Here is a 27,320-nt window from a genome sequence, read left to right as displayed (position 1 = left end):
GATGTACTGATAAAATAGCAATTCTAAACAGACCTCAGGCTCACTGGCTAAAGGTTTTATATTAGAAGAGCATTTGAGGTACTCCCTCTGGTAATTTGGAAGGGATCCCCTTTTCTTTTCTCATCATCTGGGCCTCAGGAAATTGCACATGTCCTCAACACCCTTGGGCATCAGGCATGTGTGCAATGGCAGCAAGGGAAGTAGCAGCAGAGGAGAGGGGGAAGGCTGCTGCCCCTACCTGTGCAACAGCTCATTAGACCACAAAAGTGCCATGCTTAATTCTTTCAGGGCTACCTTTCCAAAATTTCACAAAGGGCCATCTGCATGCCCACCCCAGTGGTGCACAGTAACAAACAATGGTATGTGTGGGCACCCTGAATAGCCAGGGATGGTCACCGGACTATATGCAGTAACCAGAGAGTTCTAGCCAGTCCCTTGGTAGGTGGGGCTCAACTGCAGTTGGGGTCCTGTGTTGTCCCTGCCTCAGACCTCTAGTCAAACTGAACCCAAAAGGAAATCTCCTTTAATACAGCCAATTAACAATTCTCTTAGGGACAAGAGCCTTTTAGGGTGGGAAGACACAGCAACACCCCCAAAAGAAGGCAGTACAGTGCATATCAAAAGATAGGCCTGCCAGCAATTGGTAGCTCTGTCCCAAGTGGCCTTTGTCATATCACAGAACCAGTCAGTCAAGAACAATTTGGTATAGAAACAAGATGTTATAAAGAGATGTAGGAAATTTACACTTTCAAAAAAGATAAAAGGCTTACAACAACAGCAAGCTATATACTGAAAACAGGCTTTAGCTTTATAGTGGCTATCAATATATGATTTCTGAGAATGCATTCTGCCTCCCACCATAGGAAAACTGTCACTGAATAATGTGAGTTTTAAATATTGTGTGTAAGAAAGCACCTTCACAGATTCATCTGTATTGCTATATGCAGGAAGGGTTGTTTATTTATTCAATATGCTTTATTTTTAGAGGAGTTTTAGGGTTACAGAAAAATTGAGCAGAAAGCACAGAGTTCCTACATACTGCTTCACTTCTACCTCCCTCTAAATAGTCCCCTATTATTCATATCTTGCATTAGTGTGGTACATTTGTTACAACAGATGAGCCAATATTGACTCATTATTACTAACTAGTTTACATAGGGTTTTTACCCTTTCTATTTTATACTTTATGGGTTTTGACAAATGAATGACATGTATCTATCATTATAATGTCCTACAGAATAGTTTCATTGTCCCAAAAATCCTCTATAAGCCACCTATTCATCCTTCCCTCCCTTGCCCTGAATCCCTGACAACCACTACATCTTTTTACTATCTCCATATACTTGTGCTTTTGTATCTGAATGCATTATAGATGGATACCAAAGTGTAAAGCCTTTTCAGGCTGGCTTTTTTCATTTAGCAATTTGCCAGCAAGGTTCCTCCATGTTTTGTTACTTCTGTTACAAAAAGCTATGGATTGCTTTTTGCCATTCCTTTACTCATTGCATCTTATAACCTTGTTATATAATTGCTTACTAGTGTCAAAGCATATTGCTGTTGACTCCTTGGAATTTTCTACCTACAGAATCATGTTATGTGTAAATATAGACAGTTCTATCTCTTCCTTCCAAATCCAAGTTTATTTCCTTTACTTCTTATACTGTGTTAGTGAGGACTTCCAGAAGGAGGTTGAAAGACTGGTCAAAGGGGGCCTCCTTTGCCTTCCTCCTTATCTTACTGCATCTAGTTTGTCACCATTAAGTATGATGTTAGCTATTGAGCTTTTGTAGATGTTCTTTACCAAGTTAAAGAAGTTCCCTGTATTCTTAGTATACTGAAATTTCTTACTGTGAATATGAGTTAAGATTCTGTGAAATGCTTTTCTGTACCTATTGATATGATCATGTGATTATTTCTTTTGCCTGTTGATATGATGGGTTAAATTAACAGATTATCAAATGTAGAAGCAGCACTGCACGTGTAGAACAAATCCCACTTGGTCATACTGCAAAATTATATATTGTTGGGTTCAATTTGCTTATGACTTGTTGAGGATTTCTATGTGAGGAAACTGTAAGACATATAGGTCTGCAGTTTCCCATTCTTGTGATGCCTTTGTCTGGTTTTGCTACAACACCAATGCTAGCCTCACAGAATGAGTTAGGAAGTATTTCTTCTGCTCTTACTTTTTGGAAGAGATTTTAGAGAATTGGTATCATTTTTTTTCCTGAAGGGTCTAATAGAATTCACCAGTGAATACATCTGGATGTGATACTGATTTGGAAGATTATGTATTAATTCAATTTCTTAATAGATACATGGCTATTCAGGTTTATCCTTCTGTGACTTTTGGCAGATTGTGTGGCAGGCTATGAAATTTGTGTGCAGAGTCGTTCATAGTATTATTATCTTTTTAATGTCCATGGAATCAGCTGTTATGGCTCTCCTTCATTTCTGATATTAACAACTTATATCTCCTCTTTTTCTTGGTTAATTTAGCTAACAGTTTATCAGTTTCATTGATCTTTGCAAACAACTATCTTTTGATTTTACTGACTTTCTCTATTTTGTTTTCAACTTAACTGATTTCTGCTCTAATTCGTATTTCTTTTGTTTCATTTACTCTGGATTTAATCAGCTCCTGTTCCTAATTTCCTAAGATAGAAGCTTAGACTCTCTGTGCAAGTTAAGATCATTAGTTTGTATAACCTGGTTTATGTAACCTGACTGATTGTAGAATTTAGTATATCACTTTTTACTGTGTCAGTGAGTAAAAGCCTCAAGCTACCTTCAATCTGGATCTGTTCCAGTCTTAACCCACTCTCCTCTCAGAGTAAAAAATCTCCAAGGGCTCCGATCTGTCTCTGGGTACACCAGCCCATGCTTATAGGGCAGTAACTTACAGAGTTAAGTCTGTAGAAAATTTAGGCTGAGGGCTAGAAGACTCACATATGTACACTCAAGGCACCTCATGGCTTGACACAAACCACGGGTAAAAGGGGATAATGACACTAGGGACTAGATAACCTTCACTGAAGACAACCTATTTACCACTTTATTTTGATTTATACATTTTAAATGGTTACACATTAGCTCTGTGGGCCTCTACTTTTAAAAGGATGCTCCAGGCTCTTAGGCACATGGGAGATGTGCCTGATATTGTAACAACAGCTAAATTAGGGGGTGTCTATTCTCTGTTCACAATTATATTAAGTTGCATTATGATTATTAACACGAGGGAACTTCTCATGGTAAAATCCCAATTCCTTTGTAATCCTAATGCAACAGAGACACCAGATTCCCTTTTGATTTTGTAACCTGTGTTGGTGGTTACTTAAAATATAAGTGATAACATTTCACAGAACTAGACATACACACAAAGTGCATGTAAACATTGTTGAAGTGGGAAGGACTGTGTGTGACTGAGTACTGTAGTGCCATCAATGTCATGTGCTTGACAATATACCATGGTTGTAGAAGATAGCATTAGAAGAAGCTTGATGAAGGGCACATGAGAATTCTATGTACTTACTGCAGCTTCTTTTAAGTTGATTTTTCATTTTACTACTTTTTTTTGTTTGTTTGTTTTTAAAGCTTTACATTGCACAATATACATCTACAAATTAAAACTTTTTATGTTTCCTAAAGATAAATATGACATCAAAACCCAAAACACAACTTCTAATGTTATATTACTTCTAAAAATAATCTTCAAGCTATATACCTCAAATTGAAAGGTTTCTCAATATAAAATCTGACACAACCTAGTTTGTACTTTTGCTAAAAAAACACTTTTGCAAAATCAAAAAATCTTTACTGTCTTATACCAGTATTTGCTTGGTGACATTCAGTGAAATGTTATTTAACAAGACTGCCCTATATTTGTTGCACTCTACTTTGGAGTAACATAAAGCCAGTTTGTGGAAGAAGGTTCCTGAACTTTCAGGATGTCAACAGAGGTTCCTCCAGTGTGAATTCTCTGAAGTGTAATAATGGGTGCTGAACTGCAGCTCGACATTCCTAACACCCACTTCAATTGTAAGGTTTTTCTCCTGTGTGTGTTCTCTGATGTACAATGAGGTTTGACTTCTGAGAGAAGGTTTTTCCACATGTGTTACATTCATAAGGCTTCTCCCCTGTGTGTGATCTCTGATGTTTAGCGAGGTCTGATTTACGGTAAAAAATTTTCCCACATTCATTGCACTGACAAGATTTCTCTCCTGTATGAGCTCTGTGATGTACTGTGAGGGATGATTTGTGACTGAAGCATTTCCCACATTCATTACATTCATAGGGTTTCTCCCCTGTGTGTTTTCTCTGATGTAAAATAAGGCCTGACTTCACGCAGAAAGATTTTCCACATTCATTACATTTATAGGGCTTTTCTTCTGTATGAGTTCTCTGGTGGACAATCAGAGCTGACTTATGACAGAACGCCTTTCCACATTCATGACACTCATAGGGTTTCTCACCTATGTGAATTCTCTGGTGCTGAGTAAGCTGAGACTTTTGGCAGAAGGTTTTCCCACATTCATTACATTCATAGGGCTTCTCCCCTGTGTGGGTTCTATTATGTTTAGTTAGGTATGACTTATTATAGAAGATTTTTCCACATTCGTGACATTCAAAGGGTTTCTCCCCTGTATGTGTCCTATAATGTTGAGAGAGGGTAGACTTATGGCTGAAGAATTTCCCACATTCAGGACATGCAAAGGGCTTCTCCCCTGTGTGAGTTCTCTGATGTACTGTGAGGTCAGACTTTAAGCAGAAGGTTTTCCCACATTCATAACATTCATAAGGTTTCAACCCTGTATGAATTATCTGATGCCTAGTGAGTACTGACTTGTGGTAGAAAGTTTTACCACATGCATTACACTCGTAGGGTTTATTCCCTACATGAGTTCTCTGATGTTGTGTAAGATGTGACTTTTGACAGAAAGATTTCCCACAATCAGGACACTCAAATGGTTTCTCACCTGTATGAGTTCTCTGATGTACTGTAAGGTGTGAATTCATACAGAAGGATTTCCCACATTCATAGCATTCATAGGGTTTCAGCCCTGTGTGTGTTCTCTGGTGTTTAGTGAGATCTGACTTCTGGTAAAAAGTTTTCCCACATGCATTACACTGATAGGGTTTCTCTCCCGTATGTGTTCTCTGGTGTAACCTAAGGGCTGACTTGTGGCTGAAGGCCTTCCCACAGTCATTGCACACATAGGGTTTTTCCCCTGTGTGTGATCTCTGATGTTTTGTGAGGTTTGACTTCTCCCAGAAGGTTTTTCCACATTCATTACATTGAAAGCGTTTCTCTCCTGTGTGTATCCTCTGATGTCGAGTGAGGTGGGACTTCTCCCAAAAGGCTTTCCTGCACTCATTACATTCAAAGTGTTTCTCTCCTTTATGAGTTTTCTGAAGTTGTGAAAGGCATAAATTCCTCTGGAAATTATTCCCACTTCCATTACATTCATAGTGTTTCATATGTGGCCCATGATGTTTCAAAAGGGTAGCCTTCACATACAGGGATTTTCCACAACCACTAAATCCATAGTGATTTTCTTTTGAGGAATTCATCTGATGGAGTAAGAAGGAAGAGTTATCAAAGAAGGTTCTCCCATATTCATCACATTCACAGTCATTCCCTTCTGCAATTTCTCTCATGTACGGACTGAATATTGCCTTTTCAAGGAAGGTTTCTTGATAAATGTTATACTCAAAATTTTGCTCTAAAGTTTGAATCTTCTTATGATGAACAGGGTTCTCATCATGATTCAAAATTTTCCCATTTCTAAAAAACCCACTTTTCTCTCGAGTATGCGTTTTCTCATGTTTAATATCAAGTAGCAAATTTCCAAAAGCATTATATTCATCAGTCTCTTTTCCTAAATAGTTTTTCTTATTGATAAATAATTTTGAAACACAGTTGAAACTCATTCCACATGAGTCACATTGACAGAGGATCTTTTTGGAAGGAAAAGAGTCTGCGTTCAAGGTAAGTGGTTTTCTTCCATTACCTTGTTCTTTAGTCAGTGTTTTATTAATGAATGCAACTTCCCACACATGTTTAGGCTGGTCTTCTTGGCTCCTTTCTTTCTTGTGATCAGTTTCCGAGGATTCTAAAAATAAGAAAAGTCAACCTTACATATAAATATTAACGTATTTCTTATGGAACGCAACATATATAAAAATGCTGATTTAGATTTCTTATCTAGTTTCCTGAGAAGAAAATAACTGTAAGTACATATTTTTCCTATTCTTGGGTTTGACACGAAAGAACAAAAATGAAAATAAGAAAAAAAAAAAGCCTGGCATAGTGGAAAAAGGGAGAGGAAACTGGCTATCATAACACATACATCTGCATTGTTATGTCTGAAAAATAATAATAATAGCTTCTAAAATCTGAATGTGTCCATTTATCCTCCAGAAAACTGTATGGGTCGATACAAGGAGAGCAAATAAAAATTACCTACAACAACCCATGACTTCAGCATAACTAGGAGATACAAAATACTACTAACTTCAAATTGCCACTAGGGAAAGAAACATTTAAATACAGAAGAAACTGATAATGAGCTCACATCCATTTAAGAGTCATCTAGAGTCATGGCAACCACACCTAAAGAAAAGACAGAAAACTCAGAGATAATTAAATCCAAATAAAATCACTCCCAGAAAGGGAAAGTCCTAGTATGAGTGGGAAAATACTCAGATGACATCTCAGTTCTGATAGGTGATAACTTAGGCCACTGGAAACTCCAACAAAAGGGACTTGTAGTATATGGGAATCCACGTGAGGAATAAAATCCTAAAAAGGACACAGTGATCTTAAAATAGACTTGAATTACAAGGAGCAGGTTATGAACTGAACTGTCCTCCTCATAAATTTGTATGTTGGAAGCCCTAATCCCCAATGCGACTACATCTGGAGACAGAGGCCTAGGCAGGCAATTAAGGCTGAGTTTAGGGCATCAGGATGTGGTACTGATACAATGGTATCCTTATTAGAAGCGGAAGAGACACCAGCACTTGCTTGCTTCCATTATGTGCACAGAAAAAAAAAGCCATGTGAGGATATATCAAGAAGGTGCTGTCTGCAAGCCGAAGAGATAGGGCTCAGCAGAAACCAACCCTGCTGGCACCTTCTCCTTGGCCTTACAGACTCCAGAAGTATGAGAAAATAAATTTCTGTTATTTAGGTGATCCAGTCTGTGGTGTTTTGTTATTGAAGTCCTGGCAGACTAATAAAGAGCACAAAAGAAAAAGAGACTTCACTGAAATTTTGGTAAATAGCACTGAAGAAAGGCATGACACCAAAGAATGACAATAAAACTAATGAAAGAACAACTGCATCAATAAGAAAGCCCTGGATAAAAAATTTAGTCAGCAAAATTAATAGAGTTTAAAATACAATTATACATATGATTACAGTCTCTACAGAGAAAAACACATGGAATAAATATTAAAAACCATAAACTAAGAATCCACCTATTCTAAAGGACCACCATGAACCTGGAAAAGCTAACCTGAACAGTACTAAGACACACTTCAAAAAAAACTACTAGACCTTAAAACCGAAGAAATGTCTTTTGGGCAAAAAGAATAACTCTCAAACAAAAATGTAGGTCTTGCAATAGATTCTGTCACCAATAAACAAAGTGAAGCTCAGTGGAGCAACATTTTTGGGTTAAAAAAAAAGTCAAGGATTTGACAGGAAACACTGGCAGAAAAACTAAGCAGTGGATACATTTTATTGTAGGTCTAAGACCAAAAAAAAATCGGGAACAAGAACAGAAGAATAATATATAAATGTCAGAGACACCTGGATGACTCAGTTGGTTAAGTGTCTAATATAGGGTCAAGTCATGATCTCAGGGTCCCAGGGTCGAGACCCCCTCTGGCTCAGTGTGGAGTCTGCTTCTCCCTCTGCCCTTCCACCCACTTGTGTGCTCACTCTCTCTTGTTCTCTCTCTTTCTCTACTCTTGCTCTCAAATAATAAAATAAAAATATGTATATATATATATATATATATATATGTAAATGCTAAAGGTTCTAGTGAAGTAGAAATAATGCAACTAAAAAAGCTATAGGAAACAGGAAAGAAAAATAGAATATAAGAGCACACACAGAGATAGCCACTTAAGTAATCACCTAAAGATTGTCACTGAAAGCTGAAAAATCAAATAGAGGGTTAAATTAGGAAATGGGCAACTAAGGGCAGTATAAAACATATTAGTGTAAAAGTAATTCTGAGAACAAAAACATCAAAATTCCCTAACTCTCTCCAAAATGAAACAAAGACCAAACAGAATAATTCAGTAAATGTGATACACTCATTAAATGTAACAATATGGCAGAAATGAGACCAACTATGAGTCATATTAACAAATGTGAATGGGTTTAACTCACCAATTAACAAAATGACTTCAGTCAACAGTCACAAACAAAAACCTAAATCAATGCTGTAGATGAGAAACATAATTATAGAGACTTACTCAAAAAGGCTAAAACCAAAAGCATGGACCATATTATTCCAAACAAAGGGAAACAATAAGGAAGGAGACATGTAAATCTGTTGCCAGAAAGGACAGAAAAACCACTTTACAAAGATAAATCCTCAATTTTGAATGCAAAATTAACATTTATAAAATCCAAAAATCTTTCATGGAGCAGAACTCAGAAAAGCAAGGAAAAAATAAAATACAGTATTTAAAAGGATATTTCAAGAAAGATCAAAAAGCAGAAAGTTGGGGGGTAAAAGACTTAATGACAACAATTAAGAAGACATATATCATAACCCATATTTGATTTTATAATGTCAAAACTTTTAATAGAAAATTACACTTTAGTCTCAAGGGTGCATGAAACATTAAAAACACTGATATGTGTAACATGCTCAGGTAATAATACAGTAAAACTAGAACTTATTGGGGAAGAATAAGCTTCTATCGGGACTTCAAAAAAACCAGCTCTCTAGCAAACTATTCATTGGTGAAAAAGGAAACAAACAAAAGCTGAAGTTCTAAAACAAAAAAAACTAGTGAAAGTATTACTTACGAGTAAATATGGGATATGCATACTGATCAGAGATTTCATAGCATTAAATGTTTTGTATTGGTGAAAAGAATGAAAAACAATTGAATCCTTGACTCAAAAGATTAGAAACAAAAGAAAACAAAAGTAACATAAAAGAATGAAGTAGAAAGCACAAATAGGGAAATAATACAGGTAAAAACAAACACAAAAATAAATTTACAATAATACAGATAAAACTTTCTCTTCATCTGTAAGGTCTAGTAGTTTTATTAAAGGATGTCTTCAGCAAATCATTCCATGTCAGTTTTTCCAGATGGTCTCTTTGAACATGTGGATTAGGTCTTCTTTTATTTTTGGACAGTTTACTTAGATTAGAAATTAATGGAATGGAAAGAGAAAAACAGTAGAACAAGGGTTAAGCCAAAAATCTGTTTCTTTGGGACCCCTGGCTGGCTCAGTCAGTAGAGAATGGGATTCTTGGTCTTGAGGTTGTGAGTTCAAGCCCGAAGTTTGGTGTGAAGAGATTACTTTAAAAATCAATTAAATCTCTTAGAAACAAAAAATCTAGTTCTTTGGAAAGATTAACAAAGGAGATGAATCATTCTCAACAAGATATTAGCCAATAGGATCCAACAGTACATTAAGAAAATTATTCACCATTATCAAGTAGGATTTATCCCCAGGACACAAGGCTGGTTCAACACTTGTAAAACAATCAATGTGATTCATCATATCAGCAAGAGAAAAACCAAGAACTATATGATCTTCTCATTAGATGCAGAGAAAGCATTTGACAAAATACAGCATCCATTCCTGATCAAAACTCTTCAGAGTGTAGGGATAGAGGGAACATTCCTCAACATCTTAAAAGCCATCCACGAAAAGCCCACAGCAAATATCATTCTCAATGGGGAAACACTGAGAGTCTTTTCCCTAAGATCAGGAACAAGACAGGGAGGTCCACTCTCACCACTGCTATTCAACATAGTACTGGAAGTCCTAGCCTCAGCAATCAGACAACAAAAAGAAATAAAAGGCATTCAAATTGGCAAAGAAGAAATCAAACTCTCCCTCTTCGCCAATGACAATGATATTCTACCTAGAAAACCCAAAAGCCTCCACCCCAAGATTGCTAGAACTCATACAGCAATTTGGTAGCGTGGCAGGATAAAAAAATCAATGCCCAGAAATCAATGGCAGTTCTATACACTAACAATGAGACTGAAGAAAGAGAAATTAAGGAGTCAATTCCATTTACAATTGCTCCCAAAAGCATAAGATACCTAGGAATAAACCTAACCAAAGAGGTAAAGGATCTATACCCTAAAAACTATAGAACACTTCTGAAAGAAATTGAGGAAGACACAAAGAGATGGAAAAATATTCCATGCTCATGGATTGGCAAAATTAATATTGTGAAAATGTCAATGTTACCCAGGCAATGTACATGTTTAATGCAATCCCTATCAAAATACCATGGACTTTCTTCAGAGAGTTAGAACAAATTATTTTAAGATTTGTGTGGAATCAGAAAAGTCCCCGAATAGCAGAGGAATATTGAAAAAGAAAACAATGCCAGGGGCATCACAATGCCAGATTTCAGGTTGTACTACAAAGCTGTGGTCATCAAGACAGTGTGGTACTGGCACAAACACAGACACATAGATCAATGGAACAGAAGAGAGAATCCAGAAGTAGACCCTGAACTTTATGGTCAACTAATATTCGATAAAGGAGGAAAGACTATCCACTGGAAGAAAGACAGTCTCTTCAATAAATGGTGCTGGGAAAATTGGACATCCACATGCAGAAGAATGAAACTAGACCACTCTCTTTCACCAGACACAAAGATAAACTCAAAATGGATGAAAGATCTAAATGTGAGACAAGATTCCATCAAAATCCTAGAGGAGAATGCAGGCAACACCCTTTCTGAACTCAGCCACAGTAACTTCTTGCAAGATACATCCACGAAGGCAAAAGAAACAAAAGCAAAAATGAACTATTGGGACTTCATCAAGATAAGAAGCTTTTGCACAGCAAAGGATACAGTCAACAAAACTAAAGACAACCTACAGAACGGGAGAAGATATTTGCAAATGACCTATCAGATAAAGGGCTAGTTTCCAAGATCTATAAAGAACTTATTAAACTCAACCCCAAAGAAACAATCCAATCATGAAATGGGCAAAAGACATGAAGAGAAATCTCACAGAGGAAGACATAGACATGGCCAACATGCACATGAGAAAATGCTCTGCATCCACTTGCCATCAGGGAAATACAAATCAAAACCACAATGAGATACCACCTCACACCAGTGAGAATGGGGAAAATTAACAAGGCAGGAAACCACAAATGTTGGAGAGGATGCGGAGAAAAGGGAACCCTCTTGCACTGTTGGTGGGAATGTGAACTGGTGCAGCCACTCTGGAATACTGTGTGGAGGTTCCTCAAAGAGCTAAAAATAGACCTGCCCTACGACCCAGCAATTGCACTGTTGGGGATTCACCCCAAAGATTCAGATGCAATGAAACGCCGGGACACCTGCACCCCGATGTTTCTAGCAGCAATGTCCACAATAGCCAAACTGTGGAAGGAGCCTCAGTGTCCATCAAAAGATGAATGGATAAAGAAGGTGTGTTTTATGTATACAATGGAATATTCCTCAGCCATTAGAAACGACAAATACCCACCATTTGCTTCAACGTGGATGGAACTGGAGGGTATTATGCTGAGTGGAGTAAGTCAATTGTCCATTATTTGTCAATAATGGACAAACATTATATGTTCTCATTCATTTGGGGAATATAAATAATAGTGAAAGGGAATATAAGGGAAGGGAGAAGTGTGTGGGAAATATCAGAAAGGGAGACAGAACATAAAGACTCCTAACTCTGGGAAACGAACTAGGGGTGGTGGAAGGGGAGGAGGGCGGGGGGTAGGGGTGAATGGGTGACAGGCACTGAGGGGGGCACTTGACGGGATGAGCACTGGGTGTTATTCTGTAAGTTGGCAAATTGAACACCAATAAAAATAAATTTATTATAAAAAAAGAGAAAAAGAATATATAAAAAAAGGAGACAAATCATGACTAATCTAATCAACAAAAACAAGAGAAAGAAAGCTCAACTACTCAAAATGAGAAGCAATAAGGAAGAAACAATAATTGGAACAAGGTATGAAAAAATACTAAAGGCTATTTCTGCTCAGCATGATAGAAATACATTTGAAAGGAGAGTACCAAATAATTTTCTAAGAAAATACACCTTATCAAAATTAAACTTGGTAGAGACAGAAGATATAAAAAAAATAATTTCCACATAATAAACAAAAAATATGAAGTTTACCTGAGCCATAAAATAAGCACTTCTGTACTTTTCACCTACATTTACAAATTGTTAAATTTTTGCCACACTTGCTTTATCTTTCTTTATACAAAGCCTTCCTGAACATTAACTAATCTATGTGCTTTTCAACTACACAAATCTCTTTCACTGCAAAATCCTTCACATTTAGAGGTACAGCTACCATGAAAATAGATTTAATCAAAATTGTCTTCTTAAAGATTTTCCATGTAGGTTCTGAAATTTGTTTATCTCTGAGATATGCCTGTAATGTCTTTATCTAGCTCTGGTATTAGGAAATTTTGGCTGCAGAGACTTAGTATAACTTTCTCTTGGATTTTCTGGAATAGTTTGGTAAAAGCTGGTGTTACTCCATGTGTGGTAGAACACACTACCTGTACCAAAGTAGAACTCATACCTGTACCTGGGTCTTCCTCATGGAATGCTTATCTATTTCTCCTAAGTGGGCTTGGAAAGTTGTTTCTTTGAAGGTAACTGTCCATTTTATATAAATTGTTGAGTTTATATACTTAGAGGCAAAACATTTTCTTATTTTCCTTGTGGCATCTGTACAATCTTTGGTGATACTGACACTCCTATTCTTGATATCAATAATTTGTCTCATTTAGAAGCCGGTCAATTTTACTGATCTTAAAGATTCAACTTTGGTTTAATTTTTTCAACTATTTTTCTGTTTTCAATTACATTATTTAATACTCTGTTCTTTATTACTTCCTTTCTTCTGCTTACTATGGACTTAATTTGCTCCTTTTTTCCTAGATTCTTAAGGTAGAAGCAGCTGAAGCCATTAAATGGTGACCTTCCGTTTATCCAACATAAATTTCACATGTGTGTTAGATATACGTGGGTGTAAACACACACAAAATTCAACATGTATGAAATTTACACATCATATGTTAAATATATATTACTTATAATACATATTCCATATAAAAAGAATTTCACGTATGTGTGATAGATATGTACATGCAAAAAAATTTACTTGTGTTGCATAAGATCTCAATCATCTCAGCTTTCACATAAAAAAAAAACAAGAAAAAAATAAAACTAGAAAAGAGAAAATAAACCTTAAAGTAAGAGAAGTTATAAAGATCCAATGGAAAACAATGAAATCAATGAAGTATTATACATACATTGTTTTTGATATAAAAATTTTCTATATGTAAATTTCCCACAACTTCTGTTTTCATGAACATGCAGTACAAAACAGTTTCTAATTTCCGCTTTGAATTCTTTGAACGATTGGTTAGGTAAAGTATGCTATTAAGTTTCTAATTATCTAGAAATTTTATAGCTCCTGCTGTTATTGATTTTTAATTTAACTAAAGTTAACTCCACTCTAGTAGGTGAAAATATTTTCTTAAATTTCTATATTTTTATTTGTGTATTTCTTTACTGGAGTTCGATTTGCCAACATATAACACCCAGTGTTCATCCTGTCAAGTACCCCCTCAGGGCCCGTCACCCAGTCTCACCATTCCCCCACCCACTTCCCCTTCTTCTACCGCTTGTTCACATCTTGCAAGTTACTGTGGCCAAGGTCAGAAAGGGTGTTGCCTTGTGTTCTCCTCTAGGGTTTTGATTTTGATGGATTCTTGTCTCACATTTAGTTCTGTCATCCATTTTGAGTTTATCTTTGTGTCTGGTGTAAGAGAATGGTCCAGTTTCATTCTTTTCCACATGGCTGTCCAATTTCCCCAGCACTATTTATTGAAGAGACTGTCCAATATCCAGTGGATAGTCTTTCCTGCTTTGTCAAATCTTAGTTGACCACAGAGTCGAGGGCCCATTTCTGGGTTCTCTATTCTGTTCCATTGATCTAGGTGCCTGTTTTTGTGCCAGTACCATACTGTCTTGATGATCACAGCTTTGTAGTACAATTTGAAATCTGGCATTGTGATGTCCCCAGCTCTGGTTTTCTTTTTCAATATTCCCCTGGCTCGAATATGAGGTCTTTTCTGATTCCACACAAATCTTAAGATTATTGTTCCAATTCTCTGAAAAGTCCACAGTATTTTGATAGGGACTGCACTGAATGTGTAAATTGCCCTGGGTAGCATATACATTTTCACAACATAAATTCTTCCAATCCATGAGCATGGAATATTTTTCCATCTCTTTGTATCTTCCTCAATTTCTTTCAGAAGTGTTCTGTACTTTTTGGAGTATAGATCCTTTACTTGTTTGGTTAGGTTTATTCCTAGGTATCTTATGCTTTTGGGTGCAATTGTAAATGGGAATGACTCCTTAATTTCTTTGTCTCATTGTTAGTGTATAGAAATGCCACTGATTTCTGGGCATTGATTTTGTATCCTGCCACATTGCCGAATTACTGTATGAGTTCTAGCAATTTTAGGGTGGAGTCTTTTGAGTTTTCTAAGTACAATCTTATGTCATCTGCGAAGAGGGAGAGTTTGATTTCTTCTTCACCAATTTGAATGCCTTTTATTTCTTTTTGTTGTCTGATTGCTGAGGCTAGGACTTCTAGTATTATGTTGAATAATAGTGGTAAGGGTGGACCTCCCTGTCTTGTTCCTGATCTTAGGGAAAAGACTCTCAGTGTTTCCCCATTGAGAATGATATTTGCTGTGGGCTTTTCATGGATGGCTTTTAAGATGTTGAGGAATGTTCCCTCTATCCCTACACTCTGAAGAGTTTTGATCAGGAATGGATGCTGTATTTTGTCAAATGCTTTCTCTGTATCTATGGAGAGGAATCATATGGTTCTTGTCTTTTCTCTTGTTGATGTGATCTATCATATTGATTGTTTTACGAGTACTGAACCACCCTTGCATCCTGGGGATAAATCCCACTTCGTCACGGTGAATAATCTTTGTAATGTACTGTTGGAACCTATTGGTGACTATCTTGTTGAGAATGTTTGCATCTGTGTTCATCAGGGATATTGGACTATAATTCTCCTTTTTGGTGGAGTCTTTGCCTGGTTTTGGAATTAAGGTGATGTTGGCCTCATACAACGAGTTTGGAAGTATTTCATTCCTTTCCATCCTTTGGAGCAGCTTTAGTAGAAGAGGTATTATTTCTTCTTCTTTAAACATTTGATAGAATTCCCCTGGGAAGCCATCTGGCCCTGGACTTTTGTGTCTTGGGAGGTTTTTGATGACTGCTTCAATTTCCTACCTGGTTATTGGCCTGTTCAGGTATTCTATTTTTTTCTGCTCCAGTTTTGGTACTTTGGGGTTTTCCCGAAATGCATCCATTTCTTCTAGACTGCCTAATTTATTGACACATAGCTGCTCATAATATGTTTTCAAACTCATTTTTATTTCCTGGGTATTGATTGTGATCTCCACTCTTTCATTCATGATTTTATTAATTTGAGTCTTTTTTCTCTTTAATAAGGCTGGCTAGGGGTTTATCTATCTTATTAATTCTTTCAAAGAACCAACTCTTGGTTCTGTTGATCAGTTCTACAGTTCTTCTGGTCTCTATTTCATTGAGTTCTGCTCGAATCTGTATTATCTCTCTTCTGCTTGGTGTAGGTTTTATTTGCTATTCTTTCTCCAGTTCCTTTAGGTGGGAGGTTGTTAGCTTGTGTATTTGAGTTTTTTCCAATTTTTTGAGGGATGCTTGTATTGTGATGTATTTCCCTCTTAGGCCTGCTTTTGCTATATTCCAAAGATTCTGAATGGTTTTACCTTCATTTTCATTCATTTCCATGAATCTTTTTAATTCTTCTCTAATTTCCAGGCTGTAGGTGTCCTTAGGTCTAAAATGAGTCTCTTGTAGACAGCAAATAGATGGGTCGTGCTTTTTTATCCAGTTGAAACCTGCATCTTTTGTGGGATCATTTAGCCCATTCACGTTCAGAGTAACTATTGAAAGATATGAATTTAGTGTCATCATAATACCTCTTCAGACCCTGTTTTATGGATTATTCCTTTGAGCTTCCTCTTTCTTTTACAGGGTCCCCTTTAATATTTCTTGAAGAGCTGGTTTGGTGGTCATATATTCTTTCAGTTTCTGCCTATCTTGGAAGCTCTTTATCTCTCCTATTCTGAACGAGAGCCTTGCTATATAAAGTATTCCTGGCTGCATGTTCTTCTCATTTAGGACCCTGAGTATATCCTGCCAGCTCCTTGTGGCCTGCCAGGTCTCTGTGGAGATGTCTGCTCTTAATCTAATATTTCTCTCCATATAAGTTAAGAATCTCTTGTCTCTCATTTAATTTAATCTCATTTAATTGATTTTTAATTTTGGCCTGATTAGATCTAAATTCTGCAGTCATGAAGTCTCTAGAATCCTTTATGCCTTTTTTCCAGAGCCACCAGTAGCTTTATCATTGTGCTTCTGAATTGGCTTTCTGACATCAAATTGTAATCCAAATTCTGTAACTCTGTGGCAGAGAGTACTGTTTCTGATTCTTTCTTTTGTGGTGATTTTTTCCTTCTAGTCATTTTTTCAGTGCACAGTGGCTGTATGAGCGGGCTGAGTCAAGAGTATCAACCAAGACCTAAGTAAATTTCACCCTTGATGATTCTGAGGGGTCCTAGAGGGTGATCCTTTTGGATCTGTATGTTAGAAGTTCTGTATGTTAGAAGATGCTCAGTCCCAAATTTATATAAACCAGCAATACTTGTAGAAAGCCCCAACACTGACCACCGAAACCTTGCTAGAAGTGAAACCCTTCTCTCTGTAGCACTCTGGCTGTTCTCTCTTTAAATCTCAGGTCAAATTCACAGATGTTCGGAATGATTTGAAAGTTATCTAGGGAAGTTGGTGGGACCAGGTGAGTTGAGGACCCCTACTCTTCCACCATCTTGCCCCACCCTCCGAGGTGAAAATATTTTATATGATGACTCCTTTTAAATTTGTTTAAAGATTTTATTTATTTATTCATGAGAGACATACAGAGAGAGGCAGAGACATATGCAGAGGGAGAAGTAGGCTCCCTGTGGGGAGCCTGATGTGGGACTCAATCTTAGGTCCCTGGGATCATGCCCTAAGTCAAAGGCAGACAGACGCTCAATCACTGAGCTACCCAGGTGTCCCAACTCCTCTAAATTAATTGATATTTGTTTTAGTTCTTAGAAGGTGATCTACCTTGGTTTATGTTCATGTGCTCCTGAAAAGAAGGTGTATTCCACTGGTTTATGAGTGTGTGAGAATATTTTATAAATGTCAATTAGGTCAGTTTGGTTACTCAGTGTTCTTCAAGTCTACTATATCTCTGTTTATTTTCCATCTCCTTCTTCTACTAATTATCAGGAGAGGGATGGTGAAACATCAGACTGTAACTATGGATCTATTTCTCCTTCATGTTCCATCAGGTTTTCCTTTGCATACTTTAAAAAACTTATCTGCAGCATAAAAGCAGAGGATGATTACATTTTCTTGATAAATATATCTCTATCAACATGAAAAAAAATCCTCCTCTTTCTCTGGCAATATTCTTGGCTTTGAAATCTATTTAATCTAATATTGACTCAGGACTATAGCCTCTTGAATAATTTTACCACTGTGTATCTTTTTCATCCTTTTTATGCTCAACCTATTTGAGTCTTTGAATCTAACATGTTTCTCATAATAGGTGCCATGTGATCAAATCTTACCCTTTTTATTTATCTCACTTGGCAATCTCTGCAGTTTAAGGGGATGTACGGTAGCGAAGAAAATAGGCAAAAAAAATATCTGTTTTCCCAGGTTTACATTCTAATGGAGAGACAGTAAAGACACATGTAATATGTTACATGAATTAAGAACAACTTAGAAAACTATCTTTTGCCAGTGCTTTGCAGTAGTAGATCTAACCAAATACTGAGTTCTCACACAGTTAAGTTATCCTCTAAGCTCTCCCTGAACTAAATAGACCGAATTGCCCCAGGCTCACTGCATATCTCAATCACATTGTGAATTCTAAGTATTAATGGGATAACTTGACTTCTTAAAAACAAAAACAAGCATAACAACATCAAACTTCATAGGAATCCTAATTAGAATGGAATCTGCACGTGAATTTAGGGTGAAATACATCTTTATGATGCTGGTTCTTCCAATAATCAACAACATACATATATTTAACTTCTTTAAGTCTTTCAATACTGTCTTATGCTTCTTATATAAGAATATCATGTGTCTTATGCTTATATCAGGTTTTAAGAAACACTCAGACAGAAATACACACATCCACTATTGCAAACCACAGCATCACTTTGAGAGAAGCAGGACACTGTTCTGGCGCTTAGCTCCAAAACTACCATGCAGTACTGTTACCCAGAAATACAAGCATAATAGAGAGCTATGAAGTTCTTCTCAATAAAATAAGGCCACCTTCAAAAGCAATGAAATTTCAGTGTTAAGCAACTAAGAAGAGAATGGTACCTCCATTAGGGCAACAAGGTAAATCACAGACTAACTAAACCTATACCAGAAGGAACAAGGAAAAGAGACAGATAAGAAGAGGCAACCCAGGCTATCGATTTATTCGTATCTACCAGAAACATTCACACCAATACACTTATAACAGATGAAGATTTTCTACTAAAATGATTTTCTCATATTATGTTTTCTAGGAGGTAATTTTGAAAGCAGTGGCATGAAGGGCAATATTAAAGACTGATCTCAAAGACTACTTCTCTGAAAGGGCTCAAACTTAACCGGACCAATCCACAGAGCAATATATGACCCAGGACAATGTTGGAAACAACAGACCAATGGGCGAACAATTAGTAGAGGCTAAACACAGGGTGTGACACAAGTACAGGCAGAGAAGTTAACACAGTGAAAGAGAGTGTGTTAATCACGGTTCTCCAGAGAAACAGAGCCAATAATTATATGTGTGTGTGTATGTGTGTGTGTGTGTGTGTGTGTGTGAGAGAGAGAGAGAGAGGGAGAGAGAGAGAGAGAGAGAAACGGGGTGTGTGTGTGTGTGTCAAGGTTTTTTAAAGGAATTGGCTTATATAGTCATGGAGGCCAAGAAGTCCCACAATCTGCTGTTTGAAAGAACCCGGAAAGTCTGTAGCATAATTCAGTCTGAGTCAAAAAGCCTGAGAATCAGGGGAGGTGATGGTATAACTTCTAGCAAATATTAATGGCCTATGGCCTACAAACTTGAGGGCTAGTAATGTAAGTTCCAGAGCCTGAAGGCCTGAGAGCCAAGAACACTAATTTTGTCATGGGCATCCTAGCATAAGAAGAGAAAGATAATTTGCTCTTCTTTGTCTTTTTGTTCCATTCAGGCCCTCAAAAAATTATATGATATCTGAACATATTAGTGAGGGTGGATCTCTTTACTCATTCTATGGAATTAAATGCTGTTTCCAGAAATATCTTGAAGACATACCCCAAAATAATGTTTTATCAGCTACCTGGGCATCGCTTAGGCCACTAAGGTTGACACACAAAATCAATCATCACAGATACACTCAAAGAGCACCCCTACTCCACCGTAACACTATTGTCATTTTACTAAGTGTGCATGCTGCCCAAGGCAGGGCTCTCTGACAAGAAACATCAGAGATGGTACACTGTGGGAAGAAAGGACTTCAGTCAAATAATCCAATGAAGTCATTAAACAAATAAATAAGCAAGCAAAGTTAACAACAAGCCCTAGACAAAGATGGAATCAGTATCAGATTATGTACAAAATATCTAAAATATCTTTTTGTAAAAAAAAAAAATTCACAAACAGGAAAACAGCAAGCAACTAACTGGCCTTGAGAGAGTCCAGACACTGGACCTAGCAGACCTCAAAGCAGCTATTACAATCATGTCCAAAAGGCAACCATGATTAAGGAAGTAAAGGCAGGTACTGGTGACACTTCATCACATAAAGAGTATCAATCAACAGGAAAGAATGAAGCAAAAATTCTAAATTTGAGAATTATAATACCTGCACTGTAAATTCATTACACGGGCTCAACAGTTGACTGAAACTTATAGAAGAAGAATTAGTAAACTTGAAGACAGATCAATAGATATAATTTAAACATCAGAAATAAGATTGAAGAAAACTGAACAAAGCTTCAAATAAACGAGAGACAGCATTATCTGCATTAATATGTGCATAATGGGAATATCAAAAGAAAAGGAGGAAGATCAAGGGGAGAAAAATCAATCAACAAAATGATGGTGAAATCCTGCAAATTTAGAGAAAAACAATATACAAATTCAAGAAGATAAATAAACTCCATGTGAGATAGAGATCCATGCCAAGATGCATTATAGTAAAACTATTTAAAAAGAAAGACAAAAATAAAACTTATGTATCATGAGAAATACAACTCATCACATAAGGGAATTCCAGTTAGATTAACACCTGAATTCTCATCAGAGTCAATAAAGAGCAGTAGGTAGGGTGACATAGTCAGTGTGCTGGGGAAAAAGAAAAACCAAAATGGCAGAACAAGGACACCTGGGTGGCTCAGTGGCTGAGCATCTGCCTTTGGTCATGATCCCGGGGTCCTGTGATTGAGTCCTGCATGGGGCTCCCCACAGGGAGCCTGCTTCTTCCTCTGCCTATGTCTCTGCCTCACTCTCTCAGTTTCTCATGAATAAATAAATAAAAATATTTAAAGTACAAAACAAAATAGCAGAACAGTTTTCAAAACTGAAGGCAAGGGCAGCCCCTGTGGCCCAGCAATTTAGCGCCGCCTTCAGCCCAGGGCGTGCATGATCTTGGAGTCCCAGGATTGAGTCCCATGTCAGGCTCCCTGCATGGAGCCTGCTTCTCCCTCTGCCTATGTCTCTGCCTTTCTCTATCTCTCATGAATAAATAAATAAAATCTTAAAAAAAAAAAAATGAAGGCAAAATACATAAACCCATACATTTCCTGTTACTAGTTCAAATCTACAAAGACTGCAGGTAAAAGTAACTGTGTAATTCTAAAAGACAGTATAAAGACGGATTTTTTTTCTCCTAACCATTGTCCAAGGCCATGCAACAACCAACACATATGTAATCATAATGTAGGTCTCTCATCTATAGAAATTAAATATATTTGATATTGACAAGACAAGGCAGACAAAACAAACATAGATTGGAGTAAAGAAATGAACCTAGATGGTAACTGAATTCACAGTAACAAGATGCAATGAAGCAGAGATGGTGAATAAGAAAGTTAATGTAACAAACTACATAAACAGAAACTTGCTATCCTTTCTGGACTCAATTTCTTTAAAAGACATCAAATTATATAATGTAGTAATTATAACAAATCTATTGTTGGAATTTAAACATATACAGATCTACTATGCACAAAAGTAATATCACAAAATAGAGTAGAATAAATAGAATTATATGTGATTGACATTTCTATACTTCTGTGTAGATAAGGGAGTATAAATCTCAAGTAGATTCTGATGAGGTAAATCTTATAACAACCACTAGGAAAATAATTTTTAAGTGAAATAGTCATTAAATAAATCAAATTATGCTAAAACATACTTACTGAAAAAGAAGGCAGTAATAAATGAACTACTGGATCAGAAAGGCATGAGGCAGATAAACACCAATAAGTAAAATGGCAAGCATAAGTCCAACAATATCAGTAACAGAAAACTGGAAATGGATTTAGAAAACCAAAAAAAAGTAGCAAATGTCAGGTTGTACAAAACATGTAAGTGCAAGCACATGTTGTCTATAAGACTGAAAGCATGAATAGGTAGAAAGTTTTAAAATCAGGGCAGCCCCGGTGGCTTAGTGGTTTAGCGCCACCTTCAGCCCAGGGCCTGATCTTGGAGACCCGGGATTGAGTCCCAAGTCGGGCTCCCTGCATGGAGCCTGCTTCTCCCTCTGCCTGTGTCTCTGGCTCTCTCTCTCTCTGTCTCTCTGTGGGTCTCTCATGAATAAATAAATAAAATCTTTAAAAAAAATCAGAGATATATCAAGTACACAACATTTATAAGAAGGTTTTAGGGGTTATATTACTATTAGGCAAAATTTATTTTAACACAAAAAAGTGTTATCGGAGACAAAGTGGGATATTATTATATAATGAAACCAGTCAATCAGTACAGGAGACATAAATCCAAGCAATTATATGCTGCAAAAAACAAATCAAGTGCATGAAGGAAATACTGACAGAATTCAAAGGAAAAACACACATGTCAACAATAATAGAGACTTTAAGATCTCCTTTAAGTAATGGATAAAACAAGTGGCAGAATACAAGCAAAAACAACAACAACAAAAGATGTTACAACAATACTATAAAGTAATCTAGACCTAGCAGATATATATATGACAATCCACTAAAAAAAAGCAGAATATATTTCTTCAAAAAATGAAACGTAGGGCAGCCTGGGTGGCTCAGCGGTTTAGTGCTGCCTTCAGCCCAGGGTGTGATCCTGGTGACCCGGGATCGGGTCCTGCGTCGAGCTCCCTGCATGGAGCCTGCTTTTCCCTTTGCCAGTGTCTCTGCCTCTCTCTCTGTGTCTCTCATGAATAAATTTTTAAAATCTTGAAAGAAAGAAAGAAAGAAAGAAAGAAAGAAAGAAAGAAAGAAAGAAAGAAAGAAAGAAAGAAAGAAAGAAAGGAAGGAAGGAAGGGAAAAGAAAAGAAAAGAAAAGAAAAGAAAAGAAAAGAAAAGAAGGAAGGAAGGAAGGAAGGAAGGAAGGAAGGAAGGAAGGAAGGAAGGAAGGAAGAAAGAAAGAAAGAAAGAAAGAAAGAAAGAAAGAAAGAAAGAAAGAAAGAAAGAAAGAAAGAAAGAAAGAAACGTTCCCCAGGATAGATTTTTAAAAGGTTCTCCCACCAAAATGGAAGGAAATTATAAATCAATAATACAAAGGAATTTTGCAAATTCACAGATATAAGATTCAATAACACATCTCTGAATAAAATAGAAGAAAAAATAACAAGGAAACTTGGAAAAATACTTTGAGTAAAAAGGTAGATCTAATATACCAAACTTATGAACCACACCAAAACAGTACTTAGAAGACAATTTATATCCAAAATAAACATATTAAAACAGAACAATCCCAGGGCACCTGGGTAGCTCAGTCTGTTAAGTGTCTGACTCTTGATTTCAGCTCAAGTCATAATCTCAGGGTTATGAGATCGAGCCCCACTCAGTGCAGAGTCTACCTGGGATTCTCCCTCTCCTCTGCTCTCTCTTCCTCTCCCGCTCCTCTGCCCCTTCCCCAGCTCACACGGGTGCATAGGCATGCTCTCTCTCTCTCTCTCAAATAAATAAATAAATGCACTCTCTCACTCTCTCAAATAAACAAATCTTAAAAAAAAAAAAAAAAGAATGATCCTAAATCAATAACCTGCCTTGTACAACTAAGGACTATGGAAAAAAAGCAATACAAATACAAAGCAAGAAGGGTTAGAAAATGAGGTAACAGTAACAATTAATAAAACAGCAAAGAAAGACAACAGATGATTCTTTGAAAAGATCAAGAAACCTGACAAACCTGCATTTAGACTAACATGGAAATAAGACACTAAGATTCAAATTCCTAAAGTTATGGAAAACCGATGGTACATACACTAGGAATAGAATATATTAACTACGAAACTGGAATGTTTTGTATGTTACAAAAACAAAATTATAAATGAATGTTTTGAACTGTATGCTGACAACTTTAGTAACTTTGCTGAAATACAAAAACTTCTAGAATAAGGAAAAATGTAAAAACTAACTCAAGAAGAGATAAGAAATCTGAAAAAAGTATAAGAAGTAAATACACTGAGATAGTCATTTTAAAATTCCCCATAAAAAAAGCCCAGGTCCACATGGTTTCACTGGTGAATTTTAAAAAATCATTTAAATAATAATTAATACTAATTATTAAAATACTCCTCCAGAAAATAGAAAAGACTTCCAAACTCATTACATGAGAGTATATATACCACACTAGCACTAAAATCAGACATGACAAAAGACAACTACAGGTCAATGTCTAAAAAAACTAAGATCAACATCTTTTGAATATAGACCCACAGATACTCCGCAAAAACTAGTAAATGTTATATAGTAACACCTAAAATTAGTTATATACAAAGACCCTGTGGGATTCATCCTACTGATGCAACGCTGGTTTATCATTTGAAAATGGTAGGTGTGCACAATGATGCACTCTCCCTTGGCCTCACTAAAGCTGGAGGATGTCTTTTCTGCCTTCTCCCTCTGCTGCACTCTGGCTCTCCAGTATCTCCAGGAAAGGAGTTTGTATACTTATATGCTATCACACTTCTTCAACTGCTGCCTAAGGAACACTTCTATACTGCATTTCACATCAGTTACTCATTTCCTAGAAGATTGTATAGTCTTCTGATGAGAAGCAACATTTCATATAAATTAGCCCAAGTAATTCTGCTAGAACTGTAATAACCAAAGCTGGAATCAGAAGGAAGAGGGCCATGCCCTGTGCAGCACTCTGAGACACAGACGCTTAGTCCCACCAGAGAGAGCACACAGCCCAGTACCTAAAGGATCAACATGGCAATGGTGAAGGAAGACAGTCAAACACCAACATAAACACACAGTACTGAAGCAGTAGTAATATCACTGTAGGAATTACAATTACACCAAGTCCACCAAGTCTACAAGCATTCTTTGTTGAATATACACTCGGGACGAAATGACAACTTTAGTGAATACTAGTCCAACAAATATAAAAGAATGGTCTCCTCCTTTGTCAGACTGGATTTCATTTTATTATCACAATACAAAACTGTCTCCAAGACAGAGTTATAGCCAAAACTGGGATAACAATGAGGATGTTTTCATTTGGAGAAAACCATGAAACAATACAATGTTTTAGTTCTATGATGGTTTCCCCTCCTCTGCTTAATTCTGTTACCTGGCAAGTGTAGTTTCCTACCATAGCCTCTTCCTTAACCACCTTCAAAGAGACCATGCCATTAAGTAACTCTTGTGGTGAGATTTTGGTACTCAAATTTAGAGCCATGAGTGGTCCTTTATATGGCTTCATCAAAGGTGAAAATATCTTTTTCTTCTAAATTTCCATTTTGCATACACTTCTTTAATGTTGGTTGCATCCACCTTATTAACAAAACATGGGGTGACAACAGTTTCACTGCAAGCAGTGTATTCTAAAGACCTGGTTATGTTACATATGAGCTGAGACAAACTGCAGCATACCCAGCACAGCAGCAGCACGACAAGGGGCCACATGTCCGTGGCTGCCACAGAGTCACCACTGCAGTCCATCACAGGCAGAACCCGCTGCCCAGACTGCCTGGCCTGCACACACACTCCCACTACCCCACACCTGCTTCTGTTACTCCTGCCTCTACCTCTCCAGGTATGCAGAGATACTTGCCCTCATCCTCGCCCCCAGGGCTGTTGACATATCACCCTCCTGCTTTGCAAGTTCAAGTCCCCACTCCAGTCTGCTCCAAAGAGGCTCAGACCCCATTCCCACACAGTGGCAGGCGCCGCCGGACTTGCGGGTCACAACCCACCACCCCCAGCCCATCGCGGTCTGTTTGCCAGCTCACTACAGGAGGCTGAGCAGGGGTTGCTAGGCTCACCAGGCACCTCCTTGCACCCTCTGATGTTCTCTCCTGCCTCACACATCATCCTGGGCCCCGATCCTCTCCCATTTTCTCTCTCACTTTTAGGCTCCAGGAGAGTCGCCAGGCCCCCTGACCTAAGCACCTCAGCCCCTAGGAGCCCCTCATCTCTGTCCCCTCCTGGGTCCCACACTGGCCTGCACACTGACCCTGCTGCATCCTTGCCCCCACCTCCGCCCCAATATACTGAAACCTGTTACATTTCTATATAATAATAATGAATGGAGAAAAAATTAAGAAAACATTTACAATTTACAATTGCACCAAAAAGAACAAAATACCTAGGACTAAACTTAACCAAGAAGACAAAAGAAGATCTGTATTCTTCAAATTATAAAACACTGATGAAAGAAATGCATATGAAATGGAAGACAGCACAGATGATACACTATGCTCATGGATTTGGAAGAATTATCATCATTAAAATGTCTCTATTACCCAAAGCAAAGTACAGATTCAATGCAATCCCTATGAATATACCAATAGCAATTTTCACACTAGAAGAAATAATACTAAAATCTGTGTAGAACCACAAAAGATCTTGAATAGCTTAAGCCATCTTGAGGAAAAGGAAGTTGAAGGTATCATGCTTGCTGATTTCAAACTATACTATAAATCTATTGTAATCAAAACAGTATGATATTGGCATAAAACAGACACACAGATCAATGAAACAGAACAGATAGTCCAGCAATAAACCTATTTCTATGTCAACTAATCTACAACAAAGGAGTCAAAAACATACAATGGGAAAGGACGGTCACAACTTCGATAAATAGTGTTAAGAAAACTGGACAGCCACATGCAAAAGAATGAAAATGAACCACTATCTTATACCATACACAAAATGTAACACAAAATGAATTGAAGACTTAAACATAAAACCTGAAAGTAAAAAAGTCCTAGAGAAAAGCATAGGCAATAAGCTCCTTGGCATGTATTAGCAATGTTTTGGATTTGACCACATAAGCAAAGGCAATATAAGTCAAAATAAACACATAGGACTATATCAAACTAAAAAGCTTCTGCACCGCAAAGGAGACCTACAACAAAATCAAATGACAACACACTGAATGGGAGAAAATATTTACAACCACTTATCTGATAAGTGGTTAATATCTAAGATAGAACTAATATTACTCAATTGGAAAAATAAAATCTGATTTAAAATGGGCAGAGGACACAAAAAGCTGTTTTTCCAAAGAAGACATCCAAATGTCTAACAAATATATGAAAAGGTGCTTTACATCACTCATCACCAGGGAAATGCAAATCAAAACCTCAACAAGATAGCACTTCACACCTATTAGAATGACTGTTATAAAAACGACAAGACATAACGAGTATACAAGGATGTGAAGAAAAGGAAACCCTTGTGTACTGTTCATGAGAATGTAAAATGTGCAGCCGTTCT

At 37.1% G+C, this 27,320-nt stretch overlaps 1 protein-coding gene and 1 pseudogene across 1 annotated transcript in view; both read right to left on the bottom strand.

Annotated features, from left to right (window-relative positions):
• Nucleotides 1-924: 924 nt before the first annotated feature.
• LOC119871425 (zinc finger protein 33B-like) overlaps nt 925-27,320 on the bottom strand; it is a 49,706-nt gene continuing 23,310 nt past the window's right edge. The window contains 2 exon segments of the mRNA XM_038533788.1: nt 925-4,046; nt 4,048-6,113. Of these exon segments, the coding sequence (XP_038389716.1) occupies nt 3,951-4,046; nt 4,048-6,113 (2,162 nt within the window). The 3' untranslated portion in view covers nt 925-3,950.
• On the bottom strand, nt 24,378-25,541 carry LOC106558658 (annotated as a pseudogene).

The sequence above is a fragment of the Canis lupus genome, chromosome 4 (genome assembly GCF_011100685.1).
Source record: "Canis lupus familiaris isolate Mischka breed German Shepherd chromosome 4, alternate assembly UU_Cfam_GSD_1.0, whole genome shotgun sequence".
Classification (NCBI taxonomy): Eukaryota; Metazoa; Chordata; class Mammalia; order Carnivora; family Canidae; genus Canis; species Canis lupus.
Note: the sequence above shows the minus strand (reverse complement) of the source record. Positions and strands in the feature narration are given on the sequence as shown.